This window comes from Sebastes umbrosus, chromosome 12 (assembly GCF_015220745.1).
Source record: "Sebastes umbrosus isolate fSebUmb1 chromosome 12, fSebUmb1.pri, whole genome shotgun sequence".
Classification (NCBI taxonomy): Eukaryota; Metazoa; Chordata; class Actinopteri; order Perciformes; family Sebastidae; genus Sebastes; species Sebastes umbrosus.
Window position 1 is genome coordinate 13,375,219 of NC_051280.1, and position 23,105 is coordinate 13,398,323.

General features: G+C 39.6%; 4 protein-coding genes across 5 annotated transcripts; 2 read left to right on the forward strand and 2 right to left on the reverse strand.

Annotated features, from left to right (window-relative positions):
* Nucleotides 1–1,448: 1,448 nt before the first annotated feature.
* Nucleotides 1,449–2,962, forward strand: LOC119498921 (ATP synthase subunit g, mitochondrial-like). The gene is made up of 3 exons (XM_037788039.1): nucleotides 1,449–1,603; nucleotides 1,765–1,925; nucleotides 2,763–2,962. Exons 1-3 carry the CDS (start codon nucleotides 1,552–1,554, stop codon nucleotides 2,859–2,861), a joined length of 312 nt encoding a protein of 103 aa, XP_037643967.1. The 5' UTR covers nucleotides 1,449–1,551; the 3' UTR covers nucleotides 2,862–2,962.
* A 35-nt stretch (nucleotides 2,963–2,997) lies between these two features.
* On the reverse strand, nucleotides 2,998–6,299 carry ift22 (intraflagellar transport 22 homolog (Chlamydomonas)). Its single transcript, XM_037788038.1, has 5 exons — nucleotides 6,010–6,299; nucleotides 4,386–4,468; nucleotides 3,736–3,822; nucleotides 3,415–3,617; nucleotides 2,998–3,327 (listed from the first exon to the last, which is right to left on the reverse strand). Exons 1-5 carry the CDS (start codon nucleotides 6,046–6,048, stop codon nucleotides 3,179–3,181), a joined length of 561 nt encoding a protein of 186 aa, XP_037643966.1. The 5' UTR covers nucleotides 6,049–6,299; the 3' UTR covers nucleotides 2,998–3,178.
* Nucleotides 6,300–7,502: 1,203 nt separating this feature from the next.
* LOC119498917 (outer dense fiber protein 2-like) lies at nucleotides 7,503–17,508 on the forward strand. Of its 2 annotated transcripts, XM_037788035.1 has the most exons (17): nucleotides 7,503–7,632; nucleotides 8,605–8,779; nucleotides 8,886–9,009; nucleotides 9,119–9,250; nucleotides 9,419–9,493; nucleotides 10,417–10,488; nucleotides 10,584–10,700; nucleotides 10,782–10,967; nucleotides 11,080–11,189; nucleotides 11,273–11,408; nucleotides 11,613–11,723; nucleotides 12,758–12,862; nucleotides 13,334–13,492; nucleotides 13,891–13,991; nucleotides 14,079–14,241; nucleotides 15,365–15,490; nucleotides 15,624–17,508. In XM_037788035.1, exons 2-17 carry the CDS (start codon nucleotides 8,616–8,618, stop codon nucleotides 15,795–15,797), a joined length of 2,055 nt encoding a protein of 684 aa, XP_037643963.1. In that variant the 5' UTR covers nucleotides 7,503–7,632; nucleotides 8,605–8,615; the 3' UTR covers nucleotides 15,798–17,508. The 2 variants fall into 2 exon arrangements, with proteins under 2 accessions (XP_037643963.1, XP_037643964.1); XM_037788036.1 differs by lacking the exon at nucleotides 13,334–13,492.
* A 1,008-nt stretch (nucleotides 17,509–18,516) lies between these two features.
* On the reverse strand, nucleotides 18,517–21,729 carry LOC119498919 (CCN family member 1-like). Its single transcript, XM_037788037.1, has 5 exons — nucleotides 21,601–21,729; nucleotides 21,297–21,510; nucleotides 20,851–21,201; nucleotides 20,571–20,761; nucleotides 18,517–19,714 (listed from the first exon to the last, which is right to left on the reverse strand). The coding sequence occupies exons 1-5, from the start codon at nucleotides 21,640–21,642 to the stop codon at nucleotides 19,409–19,411; spliced, it is 1,104 nt and encodes a 367-aa protein (XP_037643965.1). The 5' UTR covers nucleotides 21,643–21,729; the 3' UTR covers nucleotides 18,517–19,408.
* Between the last annotated feature and the right edge of the window lie 1,376 nt (nucleotides 21,730–23,105).

Genomic DNA, 23,105 nt, shown 5'->3' on the forward strand with positions numbered 1-23,105 from the left:
CAGTGACACCTGTGGTCGTTAAGCCAATGACATTCAGCGTCCTGTTGCTCCACACAAGAGACTTAACATGATTGACAGCTAAAACCACAATATCGCTATATATTTCACATGCTGTAATGTTATTACCTGTCCAATAGGAATTTTGCCAGCTTGGAGTCCATTTTGATATTCAAAACCAAACGAAGGTCCCTCCATGAATCGAAGGCCCAGCCAATGTTGATCCTAGTTTTCTACGATGTCGGTCACATTCCTGTTTTGCAAGATATAAGACATAACTTTGGATTATTTTGTGCTTCCGTCGAGTTTGTGTTGGAGTCTGAGTTGTGGTGGGGGCTGGACGTTTGTTGGCGTACTCCATTTCTAACCGAACGTTAGCTATTGTTGCACACTGTTAACCCTGTAGCGGAACTGAAGAGAGTAAAGGCACTCATGAGCGCGCATGACATCACATCCGTTGGATTTTCTCGGAAAAAATGTCCCGCATTCTTCACATTAAAAGCAGTCTACCGGCTGATAGAGGAAACGCAGAAGGTCGCGGAAGGTCTCATTTTTTTAGGTTATGTTACAACCTGTTCATACATTGGCAATAAAAAAACATTAGGCTTATACGTCTAAAACTTACATACAGTCCCTTTAAGCCACTTAACTGGCTCAGTTTGATTTAAATGTGTCTCTTTTAAAGGTCCCATATTGTAAAAAGTGAGATTTTCATGTCTTTTATATTATAAAGCAGGTTTAAGTGCTTTATAAATACTGTTAAACTATCAAAATGCTCGGAGAAATACACACAGCCCGTATTCAGAAATTGTGCTTTTGAAACAAGCCGTTAGGATTTCTGTCCATTTGTGATGTCACAAATATACAATATTTAGACCATTACACGGTTTTAAATGTAAACATTCTAAATGTGTCCCAGTTTATTTCCTGTTGCGGTGTATGTGAATGTCATCAGCTGACCGGAAGCAAACATGGACCCAAGCTGTTGCCTAGCAACGCAATTCTGTTGAAATGCACTAAAACGGAGCGTTTCAGACAGAGGGTTAATACAGGTATATTCAGGCAGACAGTACGAGGAAAATAAAGTGTTTTTTTTAACATTACAGCATGTAAACATGTTCTAGTAGAAACACAAAATACAAGTAAGAACCTGAAAATGAGAACAATATGGGACCTTTAAGTCTTTTAAATCTTAATTATTTATTTATTTGTCTTATATAAAGTACTTTGAACTGCATCTGTTTTTGAAGGTGCAATACAAATAAATGTGCGGTGCTTGCCTGCTTTTTTTGTGTTTTTTGTTTTTCTTATAGCTTCTGTATGTCTATACATCCACACTAGGTCCAAATCAATTACGTGCCTCATATTTGACACATTATATTTATGTAATCTAGAACTTCCTCTTACCTCTTCCTCTTTCCAGCCCCTTTTATTTTGAAAACAAATAATTGATGAATCATTTCTTTTATTTTGAAACCAACCACCCGGAAACCTTCTCACGTCACACTTCTCCTTCCTTCCTCTTCTTCCGGTCTCCTGCAGACACTCTCCATTATGGCTCAAGCAGCACAGAAACTCGTTGCCAAAGTACCAACTTTAATCGGTGGTAAGTTTACTCGTCTTAATATTTATGTTTTCCAATAATAAACGGAGTTAGTGGAGTAAACTGTGTTAGGACTACTAGCTGGCTCATGTTGTTACAGCTTGTTTAGCAGCAGCACAACTTCTGTGTGACCTCTGATTAGTCTGTGTTTGTGTGACTTGCAGCCGCTGTCAGCTACTCCAGACCCAGACTAGCGACCTTCTGGAGCTACGCCCGGGTGGAGCTGGTCCCACCGTCTCCTGCTGAGATCCCCAAAGCCATCGAGGCAGCAAAGGGCCTCGTCAAGAGCTTCCAGTCAGGACGCCTGGGACAAACCACAGTAAAGGTGAGTCCTACAGTCTTAAAGGGACTGTCAGGTCAAGTCCTGCAGAATTACTTTCCTTTCATTCATGTATGTGTGAAGCATAGACTGTATGAAATAAGTGTGAACCCTGTGTTTTAAATGTTGGACTGTTCAACACACTATGTGAAACTATTTAAATATGCAACCTCAGGCTCTGTTTTATTCACTAAATGAATAACCTAAAAATAATCAACAGATTAATCAATAATGGGAGTAACTGTTACAGCCCTGAAGGCATTACTCCAAACTAAAGATGACAAAATGCCAGTTATAATTTGCTGCACACTCTATACACACAAAGAATGTCCACAACTCAAAGATATTCAGTTTACTGTCATAGAGGAGTAACGCAAACCAGAAAATATTCACATTTAAAAAGCTTGAATCAGAGAATTTAGACTTTTTTTTTTTCTTTCTTAAAGAATTACTCAAACCGGTTAATCGATTATCAAAATAGTTGGTGATTCATTTATTAGTTGACAACTAAACGATTAATTGTTGCGCTCCAATTTGTGCAAAGACGTCAGGCAGTGTCAACATTTAACAATTACACAAACTTCATATTCAACAAGTGCAATGAAATATGTATTAAAGTATATTTTAGTGTGTATTCATAGTGTGTCTTCCGTGACTGGTAGCAGGTAATTGTATGCATGGGAAGGGACTATTTTTTGCACTCTACAATTACTCTTTCATGTTACATTGACGGGCCTCATTTAAATACAAACTACCATAACTCATTTTCTAATTCTATAGATGTTCATTAAAGCAATTTTCTCAAGTGGAATTCAATTGTTTTGTTTTTGTTTTGTTTTGTAGAATGCCTTAACGAATGGACTTGTGGCCACTGAGGTGCTGATGTGGTTCTACGTTGGAGAGTGCATTGGCAAAGGAGGCATCGTCGGATACGATGTCTAAATGTTGCACTGTTGTTTCTCCTTTTGCACTTCTTATCGTCACATTCTCAACAACCTGCACCACATTTTCAAATAAACAATGTTTATAGTCAGATAAGTGTATTTGGTTTCTCTTGAGTATTCATTTCCAGACCGAGTTAGTTAGGTCATATTTTATTCACAAAAGACAGAAGTTTGCAAGGAAATTTTGGAAGTTTCATACACAGCTGAATGACAGCAAAGATGTATAATTAATTATTCATGAATGTCACTCAAACAAAGGTTGTAGATGCCAAAAAAAAATCCCTTCATTAAGCTGCATATTTTATGGATTTGCTGCTATGTAATGATGGACATCTCCTCTCGCTCTCGACTTTCCGACATTGTGTTTATAACATTTCCCAAGTATCTGCAGAAATTTCGCCTCACATCCTCTGGTTCCTCCTCCAGGTTGGAGTGAATAAGCGGCAGTCTGCCCAAATGTGAGGCTGCAATAAAAAAAGAGTGAACATGTTAGCCCAGAAATAGTAACAATAACTCATACAACAGCTTTGGGAGGCCTGCAGTTGAAATACCTAAAGGTAGCCGTCCATCTTCTACGCCACTGCCGGGCTTGTGGTGAGCCATGAGTAAACACTGGCTCTCCTGCAAACCTTGAGAGGAGATGAACATCGAATGCCATGTCTCTATTTCTTTGAGGTGACTTGGAACATCAGGATTAAAAACGATCACCACACCGCTGGAGTACTTTATCATTGCAGGCCAGCATGATTCAAATCTGTATCAAAAGAACATATTTTATACAGTAAAACAAAACCAATTAAGGCAAGTAATGGTACCTTTAAGAAGATTGGACAGGATAATATCTAATAGAAAATGTTTGATATTTAACTTACTTAAAATCTCCTGAACAGTCCCAAAGTTCAACCTCACATTTCGCGTTGTCACCACTGCCTTCAGGTTGTGCTTCAAATTCCAGTATCCTTGAAACAGTAGAAAAACAGCTGCATTTTGTTTTCATAATTTCCGATAATACCTCTCAAAGCAAAATAGATATATTGCTTTAATCATCTAACCATGGAAGTAATTGATTTCACACAAAATTTAAAATGATGTCAAAAACAGTGGGTGCGTTCCAAATGGCATACTTTTTACTTTTAGTACATACTGCAGCTGCCCTTACAAAGTATGTACTGTTGCATGTAGTATGCATACAGTTGGGACATACTGCTTCTTTGTAACATTGCTCCTTGAACTTTGACCCTCTTGCTCATATATGTGCTACGCAGAGGATTGTGGGTCAGAATAGCCAGAAAAGCATGCTGGCTTGCTAAGTGCAAAATGCAACCGGATGTAGTAGGACATCCTGGTATTTTTGGTCTACCTCATTTGACATACTATGGCATGCTAAATAGTATGGCAGCATGGGGTATTGGATTGCACAGATTGTGTTAGATCATGTTATTGCTATCTTCTCAGGGATTTACTGTGTTTGGGTGCACTGTGTACCATGTGGAAATAAGTAAAGTTGACACAGGGTTTGTACCTTACTCCTTGAGTAGGTCTGTATTCACCTCCCACATTTTCTGCTGTGTCTGAGAGAAAATTTGCAAGAACCGTTTTCCCACTCTGAAAAAGACAGATGAATTTACAATACTCATATCAGTTACAATCAGTACATAAATAAACCCTCTTTTAATGACTTAATTTTACTGCAAATATGACTTTTTCACAGCAGACAGTTCGACGTGTCATAGTAGGAAAAGCGAAGGTGTTTTTTAATGTAAAACATCAACCTGCAACAGTCACTAGTAGTATCTATAGCTTTCATATGCATGTAGTAGTGTGAAAAGTACTTGTAAAAGTATTTCCCTCTAAAATGTAGTTAAAAGTAAAAAGTAGCATAACATGGAGAATGTGCAAGTAGCATTACCTTCAAATTGTACAGTAATTGAGTAAATATACCTGAACACAAAGTTACCAACACTGCACGCTTCTCAGTAAACATAAACAAACACACTATACAGTAAAGCTAGTCACCTTTCAAATTCCTACACAGGTGCTCATGTTTTTGATGCAAGCACACAGTTCTGATGTTAGATAAGATAAGATAGAACTTTATTAATCCCGAAGGAAATTATTGTGCCAGAGATTGCTCAAGTGTATAAAAAAGAAGTGTATAAAATAAAAAGTACTATTTCTAGCACCAGTGCCTAATAGAATAACAATTAAGTAAGATACATTTAGTAAAATGAGTAAATAAGATAAGATAAGTAAAATAAAACAGGTAAAGTAAGCTAACAAACAGAAAAATAAGTAATATTGCACATGTTGGACATTAATATTGCACACAATGAACAGTGATGTTGCACATGTTGGACATTAATATTGCACACAATGAACAGTGATGTTGCACATGACAATGTAAAAAGTAGTATTGCACATGTCACCTTTCAAATTCCTACACAGGTGCTCATGTTTTTGATGCTAGCACACAGTTCTGATGTTAGATAAGATAAAATAAGATTGAACTTTATTAATCAAGAAGGAAATTCTTGTGCCAGATATTACTCAAAAATACAACAAAATTACAACAAGTTCAAGTGTATAAAATACAAGTGTATAAAATAAAAAAGTACTATTTCTAGCACCAGTGCCTAATAGAATAACAATTAAGTAAGATACATTTAGTTAAATGAGTAAATAAGATAAGTAAAATAAAACAGGTAAAGTAAGCTAACAAACAAAAAAATAAGTGATATTGCACATGTTGGACATTAATATTGCACACAGTGAACAGTGATGTTGCACATGTTGGACATTAATATTGCACACAATGAACAGTGATGTTGGACATTAATATTGCACACAATGAACAGTGATGTTGCACATGTTGGACATTAATATTGCACACAATGAACAGTGATGTTGCACATGTTGGACATTAATATTGCACACAATGAACAGTGATGTTGCACATGATAATGTAAAAAGTAGTATTGCACATGTCACCTTTCAGATCCCTACACAGGTGCTCATCTTTTTGATGCTAGCATACAGTTGTGATGTTTGCTACGCTTTCACTGTTCAAACTATGATCTGGATACCTATCAGACATCTTACAGTAAAGCATAGGCTACGCTACAGTGGAGGAAAAGGCATTAACGTACCTCATTTGGACCAATAAAGAGTATCTTTGCGTTGAACATCTCCACTCTCCGAGCATTAGCGTTAAGCTTTACAGCTAACTTCGACTGAAGAAGCTAAACTACGCCACCAAAAACAGGTTGAATAACACTCAGTTTTAATCTGAGTATATATGTGAAGAATGCGATGCTGGGTTTTGAGTTTCACGCAACGATAATGTAGAAAATGTTAATAGTTTTCGTAACTTGATGTTACCCGAAGATGGTGAGTAGATACCAGGGAAGTAAACTTCCGTTTCGTTTCTATGGTTTCAGCTAGTGATGTGTTAGTCACGAACGAGCCGGTTCAAAGAGCCGGCTCTTTAAAGTGAACGATAATGATACGTTTCCACAGGGGCGTTTTTTTTTTTTTTATCCCGAGGGGACGCGACGCTTCCCAACATTGGACGCTTGGTGGGCTGTCACTAGACACAAGGCTGTCCCCACCTGATTGGACGAAGGTTTTCCCTCCATGGGCTGCTGCTCCCAGCTTTCAAACCGGAAACAGTATGGAGGCTCGTTTGGAAAGTTTCTTCTCTTATTTCACGAAAATAGGTCACCGAAATGTGTTTCTGAAAACATTTGAGGCGAGAAATAAGCCATGCAGTTGCTAAATCTGTCTTTATTTTGGATCGACAATGTTTATTTTAAAAGATGCTCGGGAGTTTCGAGAGGCGGTGAGTCGTGTCGGACGCCCGTGATTTGGACTAGCCCTCAACTTTATGCAAATGAGGAGCGGGCGTTGTGACGCTCCGTTTCTCGAATCGCAACGACACAGTAGAGAATGCATTGCGCGGCTGCTTACATAGACAATGAATGCGGAGCGTGGAAAGCACGGAGCCTGTGGACACGTACCATAAGGGCTGGCTCCCGTCCTAGAGACGATTTTTTTTTTTTTTTTTCTTTAATTAATTCAAGGCAGAATGATAGGACGATCTTCTCCGTACCACGGGCACTCCATGCACTGACTGTGACTGAATGTTGTGTTAATGACGTCCATGCGACCAATCAGGTGATGACAGACAAGGATCATACTATCAAGCAGGGAGGGGCGGCGGTGCGTGGCACGCTGACGGTCTATACAGGTACAGAGCAGGAAGAAGAGGAGGAGAGAAAGAGATAGAGGAGTGCGGTGCGCGAATAGCAGACAAGATGAGTGACAGTCGGAAATGAAGCAGCATATAAAATTATGATTATCTGGAAATTATAAGGTTAAGTATAATTATATTGAATAATTTAAGTGATATATGTGCACACATACTAATCATAGGTCAAAACAGCGCTAAATTTGGCTGAATTATAAAAAGCAGAAGTGGTAAATCGAAGAGCCGTTTGGGAGCCAAAAGAGCCGGCTCTTCTTGGTGAGCTGAGCCAAATGATCTGGATCACTAAAAAGAGCCGTAATTCTCATCCCTAGTTTCAACCAATCCGTTTTGTTCATTGGGTTTTAATCAAATTTAGCCCCGCCCACTTCGTCCCTGGAGAACAAATCAGCAGCGAGTAAATTACGTTGCGTCATGACGTTGCCTCAGAGCTAACCAATCAGGTACGGTCTTGTAAGAGGGGGCTCTTGGTTGTGGTTCACAACCGGCACAAGGCGACAGCTCAGTAAGTAGCTCATATTTATAGTTTCGGTGGTATTGTTTTGTAAGAGGTATCTATGTTTTAGTTTCAATAGCCATAATGTAAATAACAGTGGCTTTTCTTGGTAGAATTATCATGTCTTTAGTATAACTTAAAGCTTAGCAGCCACTTAAGTACTGTCGACTGTCTGTTGCTATGGAGGAAGCTTAGTCAGCTTGCTTGACAACCTAACTCTCAATTCAATTTGCTTTATTGATCATGACTGTCAGGTGAACAATATTGCCAAAGCATCAATTAAATAATAAATAAAAAATAAAAAAAAGAACAAAATAAAAACAAAAACATATATATATACATATATACAATTCATTAAGCATATTACAAAATATAGATATTTAAAAAAGAACATGCATGTAAATGGAAGAAAACAATAAAGAAGTAATTCATGTTTGTTGTGTCAATAAAACAAACAAACAAATAAAAAACATTAATAACAATATATTGCAATATCAAAGGATAAATGTAAAAAAAACATGAAATAGAGTAAATAAAAGGCAGAGTGTGAGTTACATCTATTATGTGTTGTTGTTGTTGTTGTTGTCTCTTAGGCTGTGACATACACTGGCATATCCTGCAGCTTCTATGGCGATGACATTATTTTCTCAAAGTAGATGTTGTATTTTATTTTGGTCAGAGAGGGAAACAAAATCTTGGAGTTTACATTTCATTTTTATAAAGAATTTTTTCCTAATTTCTTCATATGTGCTACATTGTAGCAGGAAATGTTGCTCTGTCTCCACTTGTCTATGTGGACAGAGCTGACACTCACTGTCCTTCATAATTACAGGCAAGCTAGACTATGCAGTGCAGCTAAGCTAATTTAAAAAAGTAATAATAGTGTTAACTTACTGTAAGGTAACTAAGTTAACTAAGTGTGAACTAGTGCTAACTTCCTACCCCTCTCTGTATGTTAACACTGTGTTGTTGTTTTGTCAGTAGTGAGAGGTATGTCTCCAGAGGATGAACCCCATAGTCCCACCCTTGGTTTCAGCTCTACCAGGGAGGATGTCACTATGAGCTGTGGTGACCTAGCTACCTCTCATGAGCTGGGGAGAAGGAGCAGAGCACACAACGGTCTCCAAACAAGAACCCCAGAGGCTGACATCAGTTGGTGAGGTCCCATGATGCATTTGAACAGACAGCCTAACTTGTGGGGCTAAACATGCACTCACCAGAAGCCACAGCCTAACTAATTTTCTTCCTGTTTTTTTATTTAGTCATGGAGACTTTGCCCATGGAAAAAATCCATTCCTGAAAACACTGATGGACGCAGAAGCAGCCGCCAACTCTGCTGCCATACAACTTGTGTCTTTTAAAGATGCCATGGAAGATGAATTTGCTGTATGTTGTAGTTGCAATTTTTTGAAAGTTGGGTTCAAACATGCGCACTCCATGTTGGAAACCATTCACGATCCATTATTCTAACTTCTTTTTTTCTCTTGCAATTAAGGGTTCGAGACAGTCTTCCATTGATAAGAGCAGAATTAGAAGGCAAAGAGAACTTTTGCTGGAGAAGTTGGAGGAGTTTAGACGGACAAATAAGTCAGTTCGACAGAAACTGAAACAGCTCCAAGGTGCAGAGGTTGGTTACTGTACTTCCACCTTACATATATTGCTCAGGATAGTTAGTCATGGGTCTTTATTAGTTGTAGTACTGTAGTTACTTTAAGTTCATAACAGCAAATGAAACACTTCTTTGAAATATGTGTAAATGTGTTTTTTCTTTTTTATTTGATAACTTTTCATATAGGTTGATCGAATTGATGCTGACCACCAAACTGACATCTTATTGAAGAGGATCACACAGGCTGAGTGTGAAAATGAGGTGAGTGTTTCTTTATGCAATGACTCAAAGGAAAGAACTTAAAGGCAGGGTTGACCATGTTCTCCAGTCTACACTATTTGTTATATTGGTTGAAATGGTCTTTACACCCCGACAGCGATCCATTACTTATGAGCTCTGAAAAAGGACCGGAAAAGAGCCGTCATCTGTAGCTGCTGTAATCCTGTAAAAACGTCTACCAATCACTGCCTCGCGGTCCGCTCGGAAAGAACCAATCAGATGCCTCCCTGCTCGTACTCTACCCTTGGCGTGCACCAGCCTGAACTCAAAGTGCGTCGCCGCCGCAAGTTTACTGGAGAATGGAAGAGAAAACTCAGCCAAAAGTAGCACTGCAGCGATTACTTGTAATGAGGTAGCGTTGTTGAGTTGAGGTCCTCTCTCCGCTCTGTGTCTGTGAAATAGTTACTATGCGGCGGTGCTCATGCATGTGTGTGGGGGGCGTTGCCTTGGAAGTAGCCCTCGAGGGGAGGGGGGGGTTTAGACGGAGCTCCTGAGGCGAAGCTACTTTTAAATTATGCAAGCTTTCCAACATCGTCGACCCTATCTTTAATTTAAGTGTAATAGAATTAAAATGTGTGCTTAAAGAGGACCTATTATGCTCATTTTCAGGTTCAAACTTGTATTTTGGGTTTCTACTAGAACATGTTTACATACTTTAATGTTCAAAAAACGCTTAATTGTACTCATACCGGCTGTGCTGCATCACCTCTTTTCACCCTCTGTCTGGAACGCTCTCTTTGAGCTCCTGTACTAAATTAATGTGACAACTGAAACATATAAAGGCATCAAGAGACTGGATGCACTTTTAGAAAGGGCACTTTTATTGCATAAGAACCCTAAAATTATGCAAATTCCCATCTCAATCATGTACTGATTTATGATTTATTTATTTTTTTCTCCTAAAGCGTTTAAAAAGAAATTTGAGTGAGACAGAAAGCAAAGTTGAGGAACTGATGGATCAACGAAGAGAAGAGCAGGTAAGCACAGAAGAAGTTTTCATATAGATATGCTAGCAGCTTCTAAAAATGTAAAGGATGCATTTTAAAGCATCTGTGTATAATGGTCTTCACAGGAGAACATAAAGAGTACAGTTCACGTGACCAAGTCTGTGGAGGCGGCTCGTGCTCACCTGCAGGGGCAGCTGCGCAACAAGGAAGCCGAAAACAATCGTCTGACTGTGCAGCTACGGGTACAAACGTTTACTACTCTCTAGACAAACTGCTTTAAAAGAAAATATGAAATATTATAGCACATTCTTTTTCTTTTCCAGACTGTGGAGAGAACCCTGACCGAGCAAAAACTGGAGATCAGTGATCTGAAGGAATCCATCGCCTCTTCGACTGAGAAGGCAGCGCAGGACAAAGAATCGCTCAAGAAAGCCACCCGAGCACAGAAACAGAGAGCTGAGAGATTTGAAGCGGCTATTGAGAAATGCTATGCACAACTGAGGGAAAAGGTATAAAGTCAAAATGGCTATGATTTGATGTTTTTTAAAAATAGTGTCTTTTCTAAACACAGTCACATCATTCAGGATCCTGCTTTGATTTCTTTTCTTGGTTGGCACACAGGATGCTCAGCTGGCCAATGCCCGGTTAGAAAAAGACTCCAGGAGACGGCAGAAAGAGCGGGAGACAGAAGAGAAAGACAAACTTGAAGCTCATATAGAGTTGTTGAAAAGGTTGGTCACTTTTTATAGTGGAAATCAATACACACATCCACCAACACTCCCTAATGAATTTTTAATGTGTATTTTCAATAAAGTCAAATTGCGGAGGTGACGGCGCGGCTGCGGATGGAGAAGGATGAGCTCTCTGCGGCTAATGAAATTGTGATGCAACGTGTTGAAAAACTCATTGCTGAAAATGGAGACCTCACCGTCAATAATGCAACACTCAAGGTACAGGTTGTCAGACAGCTTTGTGTGTGAGAATCATTACTGTAAAAGTAAAACATGTCCATAATTGTTCACACAGCCATTTAGTAACCTACAGGCAGCTGACAGATAAACCAATCAATTCTGTCTGGCTCCTGTCTGTCTATCCCTCTCTTTGTTTCTTTATTTCTATCACTGTAATTATTTTTGGTTTTCATGTGTTTGCAGGCGTCTGTTGCTCAGCAGGAGCAGCAGCTGGCTGATTGTGAGTCCGCCCTGATAGAAGAAAAGATCGTGTCTCAGGAGAAAAAACATCAAACCGGACAGTCCCAATATCAGGTAGACATCGGCTCATTCATTATAGAGTTTTAAAGGTACAGTGTGTAGAACTTGGTGGTATCTAGTGGCGCGGTTGCAGATTGAAACCAACTGAAAACCCCTCCGCTCACTCCTCCCTTTCCAAAACCGTGGTAACGCCGTTCGCCTCACCCGGAGGCCATCCTTACCATAATAACACTACTTTAGGGGAACTACGGTGTCCTTCAGGTAACGTAAAAAACACGAAAGGCTCTCTCTAGGGCCAGTATTTGGTTTGTCCGTTCTGGGCTACTGTAGAAACATGGTGGAGCAACATGGTGGACTCCATAAAGAGGACCCACTCCCTATGTAGATATGAAGGGTTCATTGTAAGCTAATAAAAACACAATAGTTCTTAGTTTCAGGTGATTATAAATGAATGAAAACATAGTTACAGTATGATTATTATATTCCATTTCTGCTAATAGATCCCCAGAAATGTTACACACTGGTCCTTTAACAACTCTTTACCTTTTTTCTTTGGTTTATTTTTAGCTCCAACCTGGAAGATTAGGGTTCCCTCAGCAGAGTTTTGCATCACTCTAGTCAACAAAGACTAGACATTTTGTACATAAAGAGCATCTCCACATATTAACACACACACATAATGAATATTACTGGAAAGCTAACATTGTCCTGCTTAAAAATTCTTCGTTTTTAGATGTATACGACTCTTTTTTCTTGAATAGATTAAAAACACTGTGGGGAAAAAGCTTTGGACATCTAGCCAGGGAACACAAAGTGTAATAAGACCACAAACGGTTGAGCTTTATTTCCAGACAACTGTTAATCCTTTTATCCATTCATTTAATGCCATAATTTAGTCAACTTTTATGCTTTTTAATCATTTGTGTTTTGAAAAGTGCTTCACACAGAAGAGGATCATTGTAGAGTAACACTGAATGTGGTGTGTTGAGATCGCTGAATGAATGATTCATCAATGATGCTAGTTTGTAGTTTTCCGTTGTAGGGAACAACACAGCAGGTTTGATAACACTGTTCTGTATTTATTCAAGGTTTCAGAGCTTCAAGCTGAGTTGGATGATCTGAGGATAAAATATGCAAATCTCTTAAGAGAGACAGAGAAGACACAAGATGGAAAGGATATAGAAGTAGAGAAGGTAACCTCCCGTCTCCATGCACATCTTTTTCCTTATTTAATGAAAGTTTTAAACTCTTTTAATGTTCACAAATTTTAATGAACATGTATGTTTATTTTAACAATATATTTGATATTTAAGACGACTAATTTATTTTTTTTTTTTGTTCTTGTAATAACATATTCTAACAGTGCTGTTGTGCTTTTATATCCAGCTCTGCTGCACTGTTTCTCCTGCTCTTGAATGGCAGTGAGCTGTTAGACGTTTCTTTTGCTGTGTAACATTTACCTTCTAACTACCAAACTTCCTATAGTAATTCTGGGCAGCAAAACACTTCAACTAACAACTGCCAAAGCGCCGTCTAAAGAGGAATCTTGGCACGTTCTGCACGCTTAAAGCATCTGTGATGCGTCTCTTTGAGAGGTGTGATGAATCTTTAGGCTAATATTTTGTCTATTCCCAACACTCCTTCTGCCGTCCTCTGGAGCCCAGGTGAGGCAGGAGCTGCATGGCCGCGTGGACGAGCTGAAGGCTTACCCCGAATTACTGAGTGCAGCCGAGCAGAGTCTCTTCGAGTGCCAGGACAACCTGCTACGCTCGGAGAGGAAGTGCTCAGAAAAGTCAGAGTCCGTTAGGCAACTGCAGGTTCAGGTGTGCAACGTGAGCGGTGTGGCGGTCAGAATGTAAAATGCAGTCATTTTCCATACGTCTGACCACTAGGCGGTAGCGCAAACCCATGTGTCTGTCGAGACATCGTGTTTTCTGTCGCTGCTGTGAGTTTGATGTTTGTGATAAAAGATCTCTGATTGCCGTGGAAACAATTAGATCCCATCCATCTGTACCTGCGTGCCCTACGTGAGTGTTGTTGTGCTGTGAGTCCTTTTCAATCACCCACGTTTCTATCAGCAATGATGAAATGGTATCTGCAAAACTGCTCGTTTTGTGTTTGCAAGATTGTATTATCTGGTTGCAGTTTTGCATGATGATGTGAAACCCTCCTTTCTGCTCCAGTACGGGTAATTCTGAACTGTACATTTTACATTATACAGATGGAGAGTCAGACAAAATTGCTGCGATCATCTGTAGAGATGAAGGAGTCCATTCACGATGCCAATTTACAACTACACGAGCAAGTGAATTCTCTCCAAAAGTAAGCCATCCTGTTGTCTCCATGTCAAATGTTTGTGTCTCCTTTGTACACATTCAGAAATAGGAATTGTTTACCGTGTGTGTGTAGGAAGATGGACGAGCTGCAGCAGGATAACCTGGAGCTGGTGCGGAGGCTGGCAGCTCAGGAGGGAGGTCTGGGCTACAGTAACCGGCAGCTGGATCAACGCTCGTCAGAGTGCCAGGCCCTCAACCGGCAGCTGGAGGCAGCTTTATCAGACGTCAAACAGCAGGTACAGCTCATATGTAGTCTGGTGACGTCTGAGGAAGAAGGGACAGTCAATCATCAACACAAACATGACGAAGCATTAAGTGTTTTTCCTTTTACAGGATCTCTTCTTTTTCTCAGATGTTCCAATTTTAGTGTTTTACCACATTCTACCTCACAGTTTTAAGCTTTAAAGTAATAAGTTGTGACATATTCATATAAAGACATCTATGTTCTGTCACTGATTGATACGATACTGCACAATCAAGCCTCTACGTCCAGTTCTTGAAACATCTATATTTTCTGTGCTTGCTGTTTTAAACACCCACTGTGCGTTCCAATACCCAAACTACCATACTATTTAGTATGCCAAAAATACCATGATGTCCTACTACATCCGGTCGCATTTTGTAGTATGAAAGCCAGCATGCTTTTCTGGCTATGCTGACCCACAATCCTCTGCACAGTGGATCTATTGGTGTCTTCAAATTGGGTCGTGTTCACTAGAAGAGTCCATAAGCACGCCCCCACCACTTACGGTATTTACAACCTCGTAAGTGGAAATTTTCTGAAAGTTCCAAGTTCACGAGTTGTGATGTGTTTGATGACGTTGTCAGAAATGGCGGCAGCCATGGAAGTAAATTTTCCGATGCATAATAAGTTAATATATTGTAATTTTAGTCGTATATACTTTTCTTTGTGATTTTATAATATGTCTGAGGAAAATGTTGATTTTCCCAAAGGCCATTATGTTACCCACTTTCTAGCTTGCTAAATTGTTAGCCTCTGAGGCTTCTAGACGCCGACAGTAACATTAATATTGCCGTTGCTTAGCAGCGGTGTTCTCACGACTTAACCACTTGAACGCCAAGCATATCGTGTACACAACTTCCCATGTTGTAAACACGAGCTCACGAGTTTCATTTGAAGGCACCATCTGAGCAAGAGGGTCAAAGTTCAAGGCTCAATGTTATGAAGAAGTAAATCCCAATTGTATGCATACTGCATGCAACGGTACGTACTTTGTTAGGGCAGCTGCAGTATCTACTAAAAGTAAAAAGAAAAGTATGCGATACTAGAGGTGTTAGCAGATACAGGTCTGACACACAGGAAATTATTATAATTATTATTTTTTTTCACTTGTCCAGGTCTACAAGGTGAAAGACAAGGCTGTTGCCAGAGAAGATGCCCTTCAGACCAAAATCGTGGCGCTGGAAGCCGAGAAGAGCAGAAGGGACAACGAGCTGAAGCTACTTCGCCAGAGCAAGCTCACCGTCAGTATCGTGCTTTTCTTAAGCATATAAAGCAAATGAATGTCATGGAGCATGCTTAGAATTCATCCTTGATGTAACCTGAGATGTCAGGTGAATATCTGATATCACTGTCTGTCTGTTTCTTAACGTGCAGGCGGAGAAACAGTTCGAGGTGCGTCTGAAGGACCTGCAGCTCAGCCTCGACCAATCAGAGAGCCACAAGCAAAGCATTCAGAACTACGTGGATTTCCTCAAAAACTCTTATAAGACCATGTTTGATGAGGGACTGCAAACATCAAGTTATGGATCATCATATTTTCTAAAATGATTATGGATTTATTATTTATTTATCTTTTCTTTTTTTTTTCGTGCACTGTACTATTTATAAGGTCTATTTAAAAATGAGAATGGAGGCAATAATTTGGATATCGACTTCTGCATTTAGCTGATAATCTGGGACTTTTTTACCCCCCAGATATCAATCAGGGAAATCTGCTGTTGTTAGAAGAGGTTTTGATATCTGTTTTTAGCTCAAAGGCAATACATAATATTCTCACGTGTGCAAATGTTGAATTATGAACTTTTGGTGCTACTATGTCTTATTCCCATATGACAAGGAGACAGTTGTATTAATTTAGTTTAAGTCTAGTCCAAACTTCTTAAACTTTTAGATTGTTGAGTAAGACTAGGTTCATGCTTCACAAATGTAAGGATTTGCTGCTTTTCTCTTCTTTACTCTACTTTCTTTCTTTCACTACAAATTGAATACCTTTGGGTTTTGGACTGTTAGTCGTATAAAACAATATGGGTGTAAATCACAAGTTTCACCACAATACAAAGTCTGCCAGTCAGTTACATTTATATCAACTCGTAAAAAAATTAAATATGATTTGACAATTTATTACTCTATGACTCTTCCAGACATTTAAATTACAAACAATCTATTATTTTTAATAAACATTATAAAAATAGACCACCTCTTATTCACTACAAAGTGCCACATTTTTTATCAGTTAAGAATTTCAAAATAAGGGCGTATCTTAAAGATGATATGTAGATGTTTTCACTTTGAATCAATATATTGGATCATTGATCATTATATCGAAACAAGCAATCTAAAGATGTCACGTTGAGCTCTGACTAGCTGTAACAAGCATTTCTTCACTATTTTCTGATAATTCATTGACTAAAATAATTAATCAAAACAAATAAAAGGGTTTCTAGCTGGAGTAAAGTAATGTGCCACTAGGTGGAACTGTTTAGTCTGCTAATCTTTTTGCTTCTGTCAAGTGTCTCTTTTTACCCACAATCCACTGTGTGTTAGTCTTACCTTAGTCACTACTAAATGAGTTCCATTCAACATACAAAGTTAAATATCTCTTGCAAGTGTAGGTCTATCTTTGTGCAACTGGCTCCAGATCAAACTATGTTTTTGCCATATGTTGAAGCACATGCACCTGAATTATTGAAGCTATTGTAAACCAGAACAAGTAGTGCTTGAAAACCAAATGTGGTGCAAAGTCTACCTGGAATAAACCATGTTTTCCAACTTGAACTATGCTCTCATTCAAACCATCATAATTCTTCTACTGTGACTGATATGAAGTGAAATTCAAAGACCTGAATGAAAGCTTCTTTCACTGTTATTCACTGTTCACTAGTAATCATAGAAAACAGCGTGACGTGCTGTAATATTGAATGTGTTTATGATCTGCTTCTCAGCTGGACTGAGATGAATGATGCAGAAAATCAGTTGTTAATCTGTCAGATGTGAAGTTCATGCCTTCAGGGCTGCAAACATAATTACTGATACGCATGAAGCAACACTGGGACATTTCCAAACCACTTTTAACTCTGTTGCTGGTTTGCTCTCACGCTTTTTTAATGGAAGTTTTTATATTACTGAGGTGAGAACACAGGTGCTGCAGCACGATTGACCTAAAAACTGATGTTTGTTTTAAATTGTACTTGTACATCTTCTTGTTCTTGTTGCTTGCAGGTCCTATACTGTACTATGGTAATAAAGTACCAGACCTCTGCATGAGTAAGGCTCTGATGTGTTCTTGCAGTGGACATATTCCCCCCCGAGTGAGTCGTTCTCCTCTCAGGTTCTCACAGACAAAGCTCTATTGTTGTGTTCCCCATCAGGGGATGGAACCATTTCATCTCTGCGTGCGTCAGTGCTGCTGTTTTTCCTTTTGCTCTCGTTCTCCCTCTCTTGGTCTGGCCCGTTTACGTAATGCTGTTCGATCACACTTTGGGAATTTGCTTTTCTTGCTGTTTGCAGGGCAAATAAGCTTCTCGCAATTTGTTTGGTGTCACGATTCAGCACTGTGTGATGGACACACCCTGATCTTATGTGCTTATTAGGCTCAAATGAGTTGGATGACACCATTTGGCTTTTTATTTATTTATTTATTACAAATTCTGGACTGCTGCTGGACCAATTATCAAAAACAAACAGAGGCTTCACTGTTGCATATTTTAAAAAGATCACATACTGGAGTCTGATTCATGTATAAATGTTGGATGGAGAATAAACTCACACTTCTGATCAGATTGAGCAACATAGCATCAATTTGCAATACATTTTGAGAGAAACTTTAGAAGGGAAAGGAGTGAAATTATATCCAGCTAACACACATTATTCGATATTTAGAGCAACACAGTTCAAAATCAGGATTGTACGTGGGGGATTGTCCTCCGTTCTGCATGTAATATATCTCTGTGGAAAGTTTAGATTATTCTCTGTTACCCTATAACTTTTTCATAAAACAAAAGTCTGCAGCCTGCGCCCAGCATCTGTCCAACAGCAGGGAAACCACTCGGAGGTTTACATTACACTCATTCCCTAAACTATCCAGTCAGTGGCATGTAGGTCGTCTCAGAAGGGGTTCAGCCAGATGAAACAGTATAGCTCGTTTCCTACTGAAAACTGTTACAACAGACCCCCCGAGAATTTCCCTTTTTTTTTTTTATTATTATTGCAAGCCCCCAATTTTTTTGCTTTTTTCTTAAAATTAAAATAATAGTAAAAATTGGCAAAAAACTGTTTTATGTGTTTATTTGTGAAAAATGAAAACATAAAATTGACAACTCTGCAGTTAATTGGCCAAATTTAGCCTTCAGTCTTATTAAACCATTTTAAACAGGCAGGTGAGCGTAGAGGATGTCAAACGAATATTATTGTACAATATCCTATGATAAGATATAACATACATTTAGTATGAAGTATTAATCCTTATAAATAAAATGAATAAGTACAGTAAATCAACAGAAACATGGCGACATATGTGTAATGACTTATTAAGTAGCTGCCAGTTTTTACGTCATTGTCATGTGACATGTCTTTGTCCAGGGAGGCTTAAATATGTTAACTATGAAATAAAAGTGTAGAACATGTTTTTATTTAACTAGAAAAATAATTTTCACAATGTAAAAAAAATGCTTCAAAAAGAAGCAAACCACAAGGCTCCAATGTTACGAAGCAAAATCATGAACAGTATCGTTCAAGAAATTCATCCTGCAGATGTCTGCAACCACAAAGTGCACATTTTTCTATGAGTTGACACGTAAAGGAGCAGTGTGTAGGATCTGGTGACATCTAGTGGTGAGGTTGCAGATTGCAACCAACTTAAACTTCTCCTGTGTGCCAAGCGTGTAGAAGAACTACTGTGGCTGATGCAAAAACATGAAAACAAATGGCCCTATTGTGCCACAGTTTTTGGTTTGTCCTTTCTGGGCTATTGTAGAAACGGGTCCGCTCCGTATGGAGATATAAACAGCTCATTCTGAGATAACAAAAACCCAACGATTCATATTTTCAGGTGATTATACACTAAAAAAAACATACTTATTAATATATCACATCACATTTCTGCCACTAGATCCCCCTAAATGCTACACACTGTTCCTTTAAGGGGTCTCCTGTTCAGAACTTTACATTTTCAGTTTGTGGATATCATTATAAAGTCTGTAGCGAGCAGCAGGTGTCTTTTTGTTGCTGCCGGAGCAGTTTAGGTTACATTTGCATGACTCGATCATCATCACCATCCTGCTGATGATCTCTCCGTGTTTGCATCGAAAGTGGACGGGTGACGTCTGGGTTCGGTGAGGCCTGCAGCATCGGCCGTCTGAGCAGGACCCGCAGTACCTCGGCTGGAACTTTTTCAAGCTACGGCAGCCTGCGTGGGACAGTTTAACTGGACGGCTGGCCTTTTCTGTGTGGTCACATTTCTGACCTTTCTGTTAGAGGGAAGACGTCAAAAGCATGTGAAAATATAATTTATGATGCTGAGGTTATAGACCACCATATTATGAAGTAATCAAAATATATCTTTGTTATATCATGCTAAGAATTAGGACATTACAACACAGTCTCACAGCAGTTCGTGAAATAGTCATAAAATTGAATTCATCTGATTCGTGTACATAGACAGGAATTTCCCTTTTTTTTCGTGACGCTCAGCACGAATTTCAACAACACATGTCAATTTCCGCTCCAGTCTTTTCAAAATAAAACTACTTAGCTAGGTTTAGGAATAGATAGACTTGGTTAGGCTTAGGCAACAAACTACTTAGTTAGGTTTAGGAAAAGATAGACTTGGTTAGGCTTAGGCAATAAAACTACTTAGTTAGGTTTAGGAATAGATAGACTTGGTTAGGCTTAGGCAATAAAACTACTTAGTTAGGTTTAGGAATAGATAGACTTGGTTAGGCTTAGGCAATAAAACTACTTAGGTTTAGGAAAAGATTGTGGTTTGGGTTAAAATAACTCTGGAAGTGCTGTAACTTAAGTACGGAAGTTACATGCCAAATTAATCTACTTTGACTTGTTGTTTCACACGGGACATTAACACTGGTCTCCTGGGCGAAAGTCCTGTGTTTTTTTCTTTCCTTCCTTTCCTTATGCGGCGTTCGCCACTCTTTATACTTCCGGGTTCACAATTACGTGGATTACATACGAGTTGATTTCTTGCTGACCATCACGGAAAAAAAATTTAAATTCGTGTCTATGTACACGAATCAGTACTTTACAATTTTGTGACTATTTCACGAACTGCTGTGCGACTGGGCTGGACATTAAATATGTGCAATGTACCTTTATTTGGTTGCATGGGCGGACTTCACAGATCCGAGTCTCTTTCACCAGTTTGCATTGGGTGTTGCTGTTGGTCACCCTGGTGGACACTCCAGTGCCACAGGATTTGGAGCAGTGGGACCAAGCTGTGGTTTGAGACACACACTTGACTCCTCTGACCAACATTTCGCCCATTGGATGAATCCTGAAAGCTGTACAGAGGGGAAAAAAAGGGTGTCAAAGGCAAGACATATCATGCACATGTCTCACATACATTTCCATTTTCACCAAAACTGCTCACCAGGTAAAGAATTTGATTCTCCTCTCCACACAGGAGCCAGCTCATTCCTGCTGGTGAGGTCATCTTCAGACGGTCTGTCTTTGCCGTGCTTTTTCCTGTGTTTCTTCACCACGGAGCTCTCTGTCTTCGCCTCCTCGGGGCAGACGACTCGTTCACAGCACTGCCCCTGTACCTTGACCCGCTTGGGCTTGGCACAGCCCAGTTTGGGCAGCATGAGCTGATGTGGGCAAAGAGAGACGCATCCAACAGCACCGTCCATGCAGGTGCACTGGTGTTTGCAGTTTGGACGGAAGATTTCCCCGTTCTGGTGAATCTTGTTGTTGTACTCGCATGTTCTTCCATCTGATTTGGCTGTTTTAAGGAAACAGAGAAAAGTAGTGAGGTTTGAAATGAGAAAGACAATACATTCATAAAAAAGAAAGGGAACAGATCAGGACTTGTTGTACCTCGACAGATGCCCTTAGCAGAACCATATCTCCCTCCAAAGTTGCACTCCAGTCCCTTCGTGTGGTCACACGGCTGTGTCTTGCTGCAGTCTTCAAAGAGCTGCCGTGCACAAACTGCACAGCATCCACAGCCATCCAGCAGGAGACTGACTCCTGCTGCACATCTGGGGGCGTCACGGGGACACCGACAGACCTTCGGACACGAGGCTGACACCTGAGATAGAACAGACATTTCTAATCAAAACGGGTCCTCTCATAACAGCTAAACAAGCAGCTTATGAATGAACAGTGATTATTTCCTCACCAGTGTAACGCAGAGGATCCCAATGACAAAGACTGTCCACATCTTCAGAAGTTGTAGTTGAATCTTTCCTGTGTAAAAAAAATCTCTCTGTCAAACACCCGACCTGGCAGTGAGTTGACTCGTGCTTGCTCTCCCTCTTTTGGAATCCCCATCTCCTTTTTATACACTCCGAGCAGATCTGACGTATGTGCGGGCTGAAGAGGTGTCCCGAAACTATGAGAGGAATGCTTCTCCACGAGTCCTCCCATCAGAAGCCCCCCCTCCTCCTCCTCCTCTCCTCTCACTCAGTGGGACAGGAACCACCCAGTCTAACTTCCAATCTTTCAGGGCTTTCTCTCCAAAGTAACCTTATAATTATTATGTTTTATATCTGTATATCTGTAATCATAAAGTAACTATTCTATCATGAAATAAACCAGTTCTTGAAATTATTATTTCTACGTAATAAACATTACAAATACAAGTGGCTTGATTCAGAGGTGGGGCCAGGTCACTGTTTTGCAAGTCACAAGTAAGTCCCAAGTCTTTGCACTCAAGTCACGAGTCAAGTCCCGAGTCCTAAACAAGTCATAACGCGCTCTTCACCAAACCTAATGCCATTTGTGTCTCTGTCTAATTTTCGACCTGCCCATTTTGCATACAGCAATTACTTTTTTGTTGGCCACCGCATAGTTTTTGAACACAAATGTAATTATCTTTGGTATCACTTTTTTTCAAACTGGCGCTCAGTAACGTAACGTTAGTTCTCAAGTCCCAAGCTATGTCCCGAGTCAAGTCCCAAGTCAAGAGAGGCAAGTCCCGTGTCAATACAGGCACGTCTCGAGTCAAGTCCCTAGTCAGGTCAGGCAAGTCCCGAGTTAAGTCCCTAGTCGTTAATGTTAGTTTATTGAGGAAAATTACGGAGATTAATTGATTTGTGGCTTTTTAAATAACATACTTTTTAATCTTTGGGCTTGGAGGAAGGTAAGTATTTTCAAGTCAAAAGGCTGAAGTCCAAGTGAAGTCACGAGTCACTGGTGTTTAAGTCCAATTCGAGTTACAGGTCTTTTCTGATTTTGTCCGGTCAAGTCCAAATTTGTGACTCGAGTCTGACTCAAGTCTAAGTGATGTGACTCGAGTCCACACCTCTGGCTTAATTACATGATCCGTACTGGGAATTGCATACTATTCAAGCAATGCATTATGTTGTTTGCCATGTTTGCTGCTAAATAGATTATGCTATTCATACCTCTATATGCTAACTGGACATTATATGTGTAATTATGTTACATATGTGGCTTTGAAAGTTGTCTTATTATGTGTTTATATCGCCTTCTTGACCTGGTCCCTCTTAATCTCAATGAGACTTTACCTGGTTGAATAAAGGAAAAAGAAAGAAAGAAAGAAAGAAAGTGTACTGGTGGGATATGGTTATGTAATGGCCAAAAATAAAAGGATGATATAATATCATGCGTGTGAGCGCAGCCCCACAAGGATTCAACATCGGGGCACCACAAGTTCTGACA

What these genes read in the sequence shown, in the direction of transcription:
- LOC119498921 (XM_037788039.1), top strand. Translation starts at nt 1,552, where the DNA reads ATGGCTCAAGCAGCACAGAAACTCGTTGCCAAAGTACCAACTTTAATC. An exon ending in AGTACCAACTTTAATCGGTG is followed by an intron (nt 1,604 to 1,764) that starts GTAAGTTTACTC and finishes TGTGACTTGCAG; the next exon opens with CCGCTGTCAGCTACTCCAGA. An exon ending in TGGGACAAACCACAGTAAAG is followed by an intron (nt 1,926 to 2,762) that starts GTGAGTCCTACA and finishes TTTGTTTTGTAG; the next exon opens with AATGCCTTAACGAATGGACT.
- ift22 (XM_037788038.1), bottom strand. Translation starts at nt 6,048, where the DNA reads ATGTTCAACGCAAAGATACTCTTTATTGGTCCAAATGAG. An exon ending in AGACCTACTCAAGGAGTAAG is followed by an intron (nt 3,823 to 4,385) that starts GTACAAACCCTG and finishes TACTGTTTCAAG; the next exon opens with GATACTGGAATTTGAAGCAC. An exon ending in AGATGGACGGCTACCTTTAG is followed by an intron (nt 3,328 to 3,414) that starts GTATTTCAACTG and finishes TTTTTATTGCAG; the next exon opens with CCTCACATTTGGGCAGACTG.
- LOC119498917 (XM_037788035.1), top strand. Translation starts at nt 8,616, where the DNA reads ATGTCTCCAGAGGATGAACCCCATAGTCCCACCCTTGGTTTCAGCTCT. An exon ending in CCAGAGGCTGACATCAGTTG is followed by an intron (nt 8,780 to 8,885) that starts GTGAGGTCCCAT and finishes TTTTTTATTTAG; the next exon opens with TCATGGAGACTTTGCCCATG. An exon ending in CAAGTGAATTCTCTCCAAAA is followed by an intron (nt 13,992 to 14,078) that starts GTAAGCCATCCT and finishes GTGTGTGTGTAG; the next exon opens with GAAGATGGACGAGCTGCAGC.
- LOC119498919 (XM_037788037.1), bottom strand. Translation starts at nt 21,642, where the DNA reads ATGTGGACAGTCTTTGTCATTGGGATCCTCTGCGTTACACTG. An exon ending in AGAATCAAATTCTTTACCTG is followed by an intron (nt 20,762 to 20,850) that starts GTGAGCAGTTTT and finishes CCCTCTGTACAG; the next exon opens with CTTTCAGGATTCATCCAATG. An exon ending in GCCCATGCAACCAAATAAAG is followed by an intron (nt 19,715 to 20,570) that starts GTACATTGCACA and finishes TCCCTCTAACAG; the next exon opens with AAAGGTCAGAAATGTGACCA.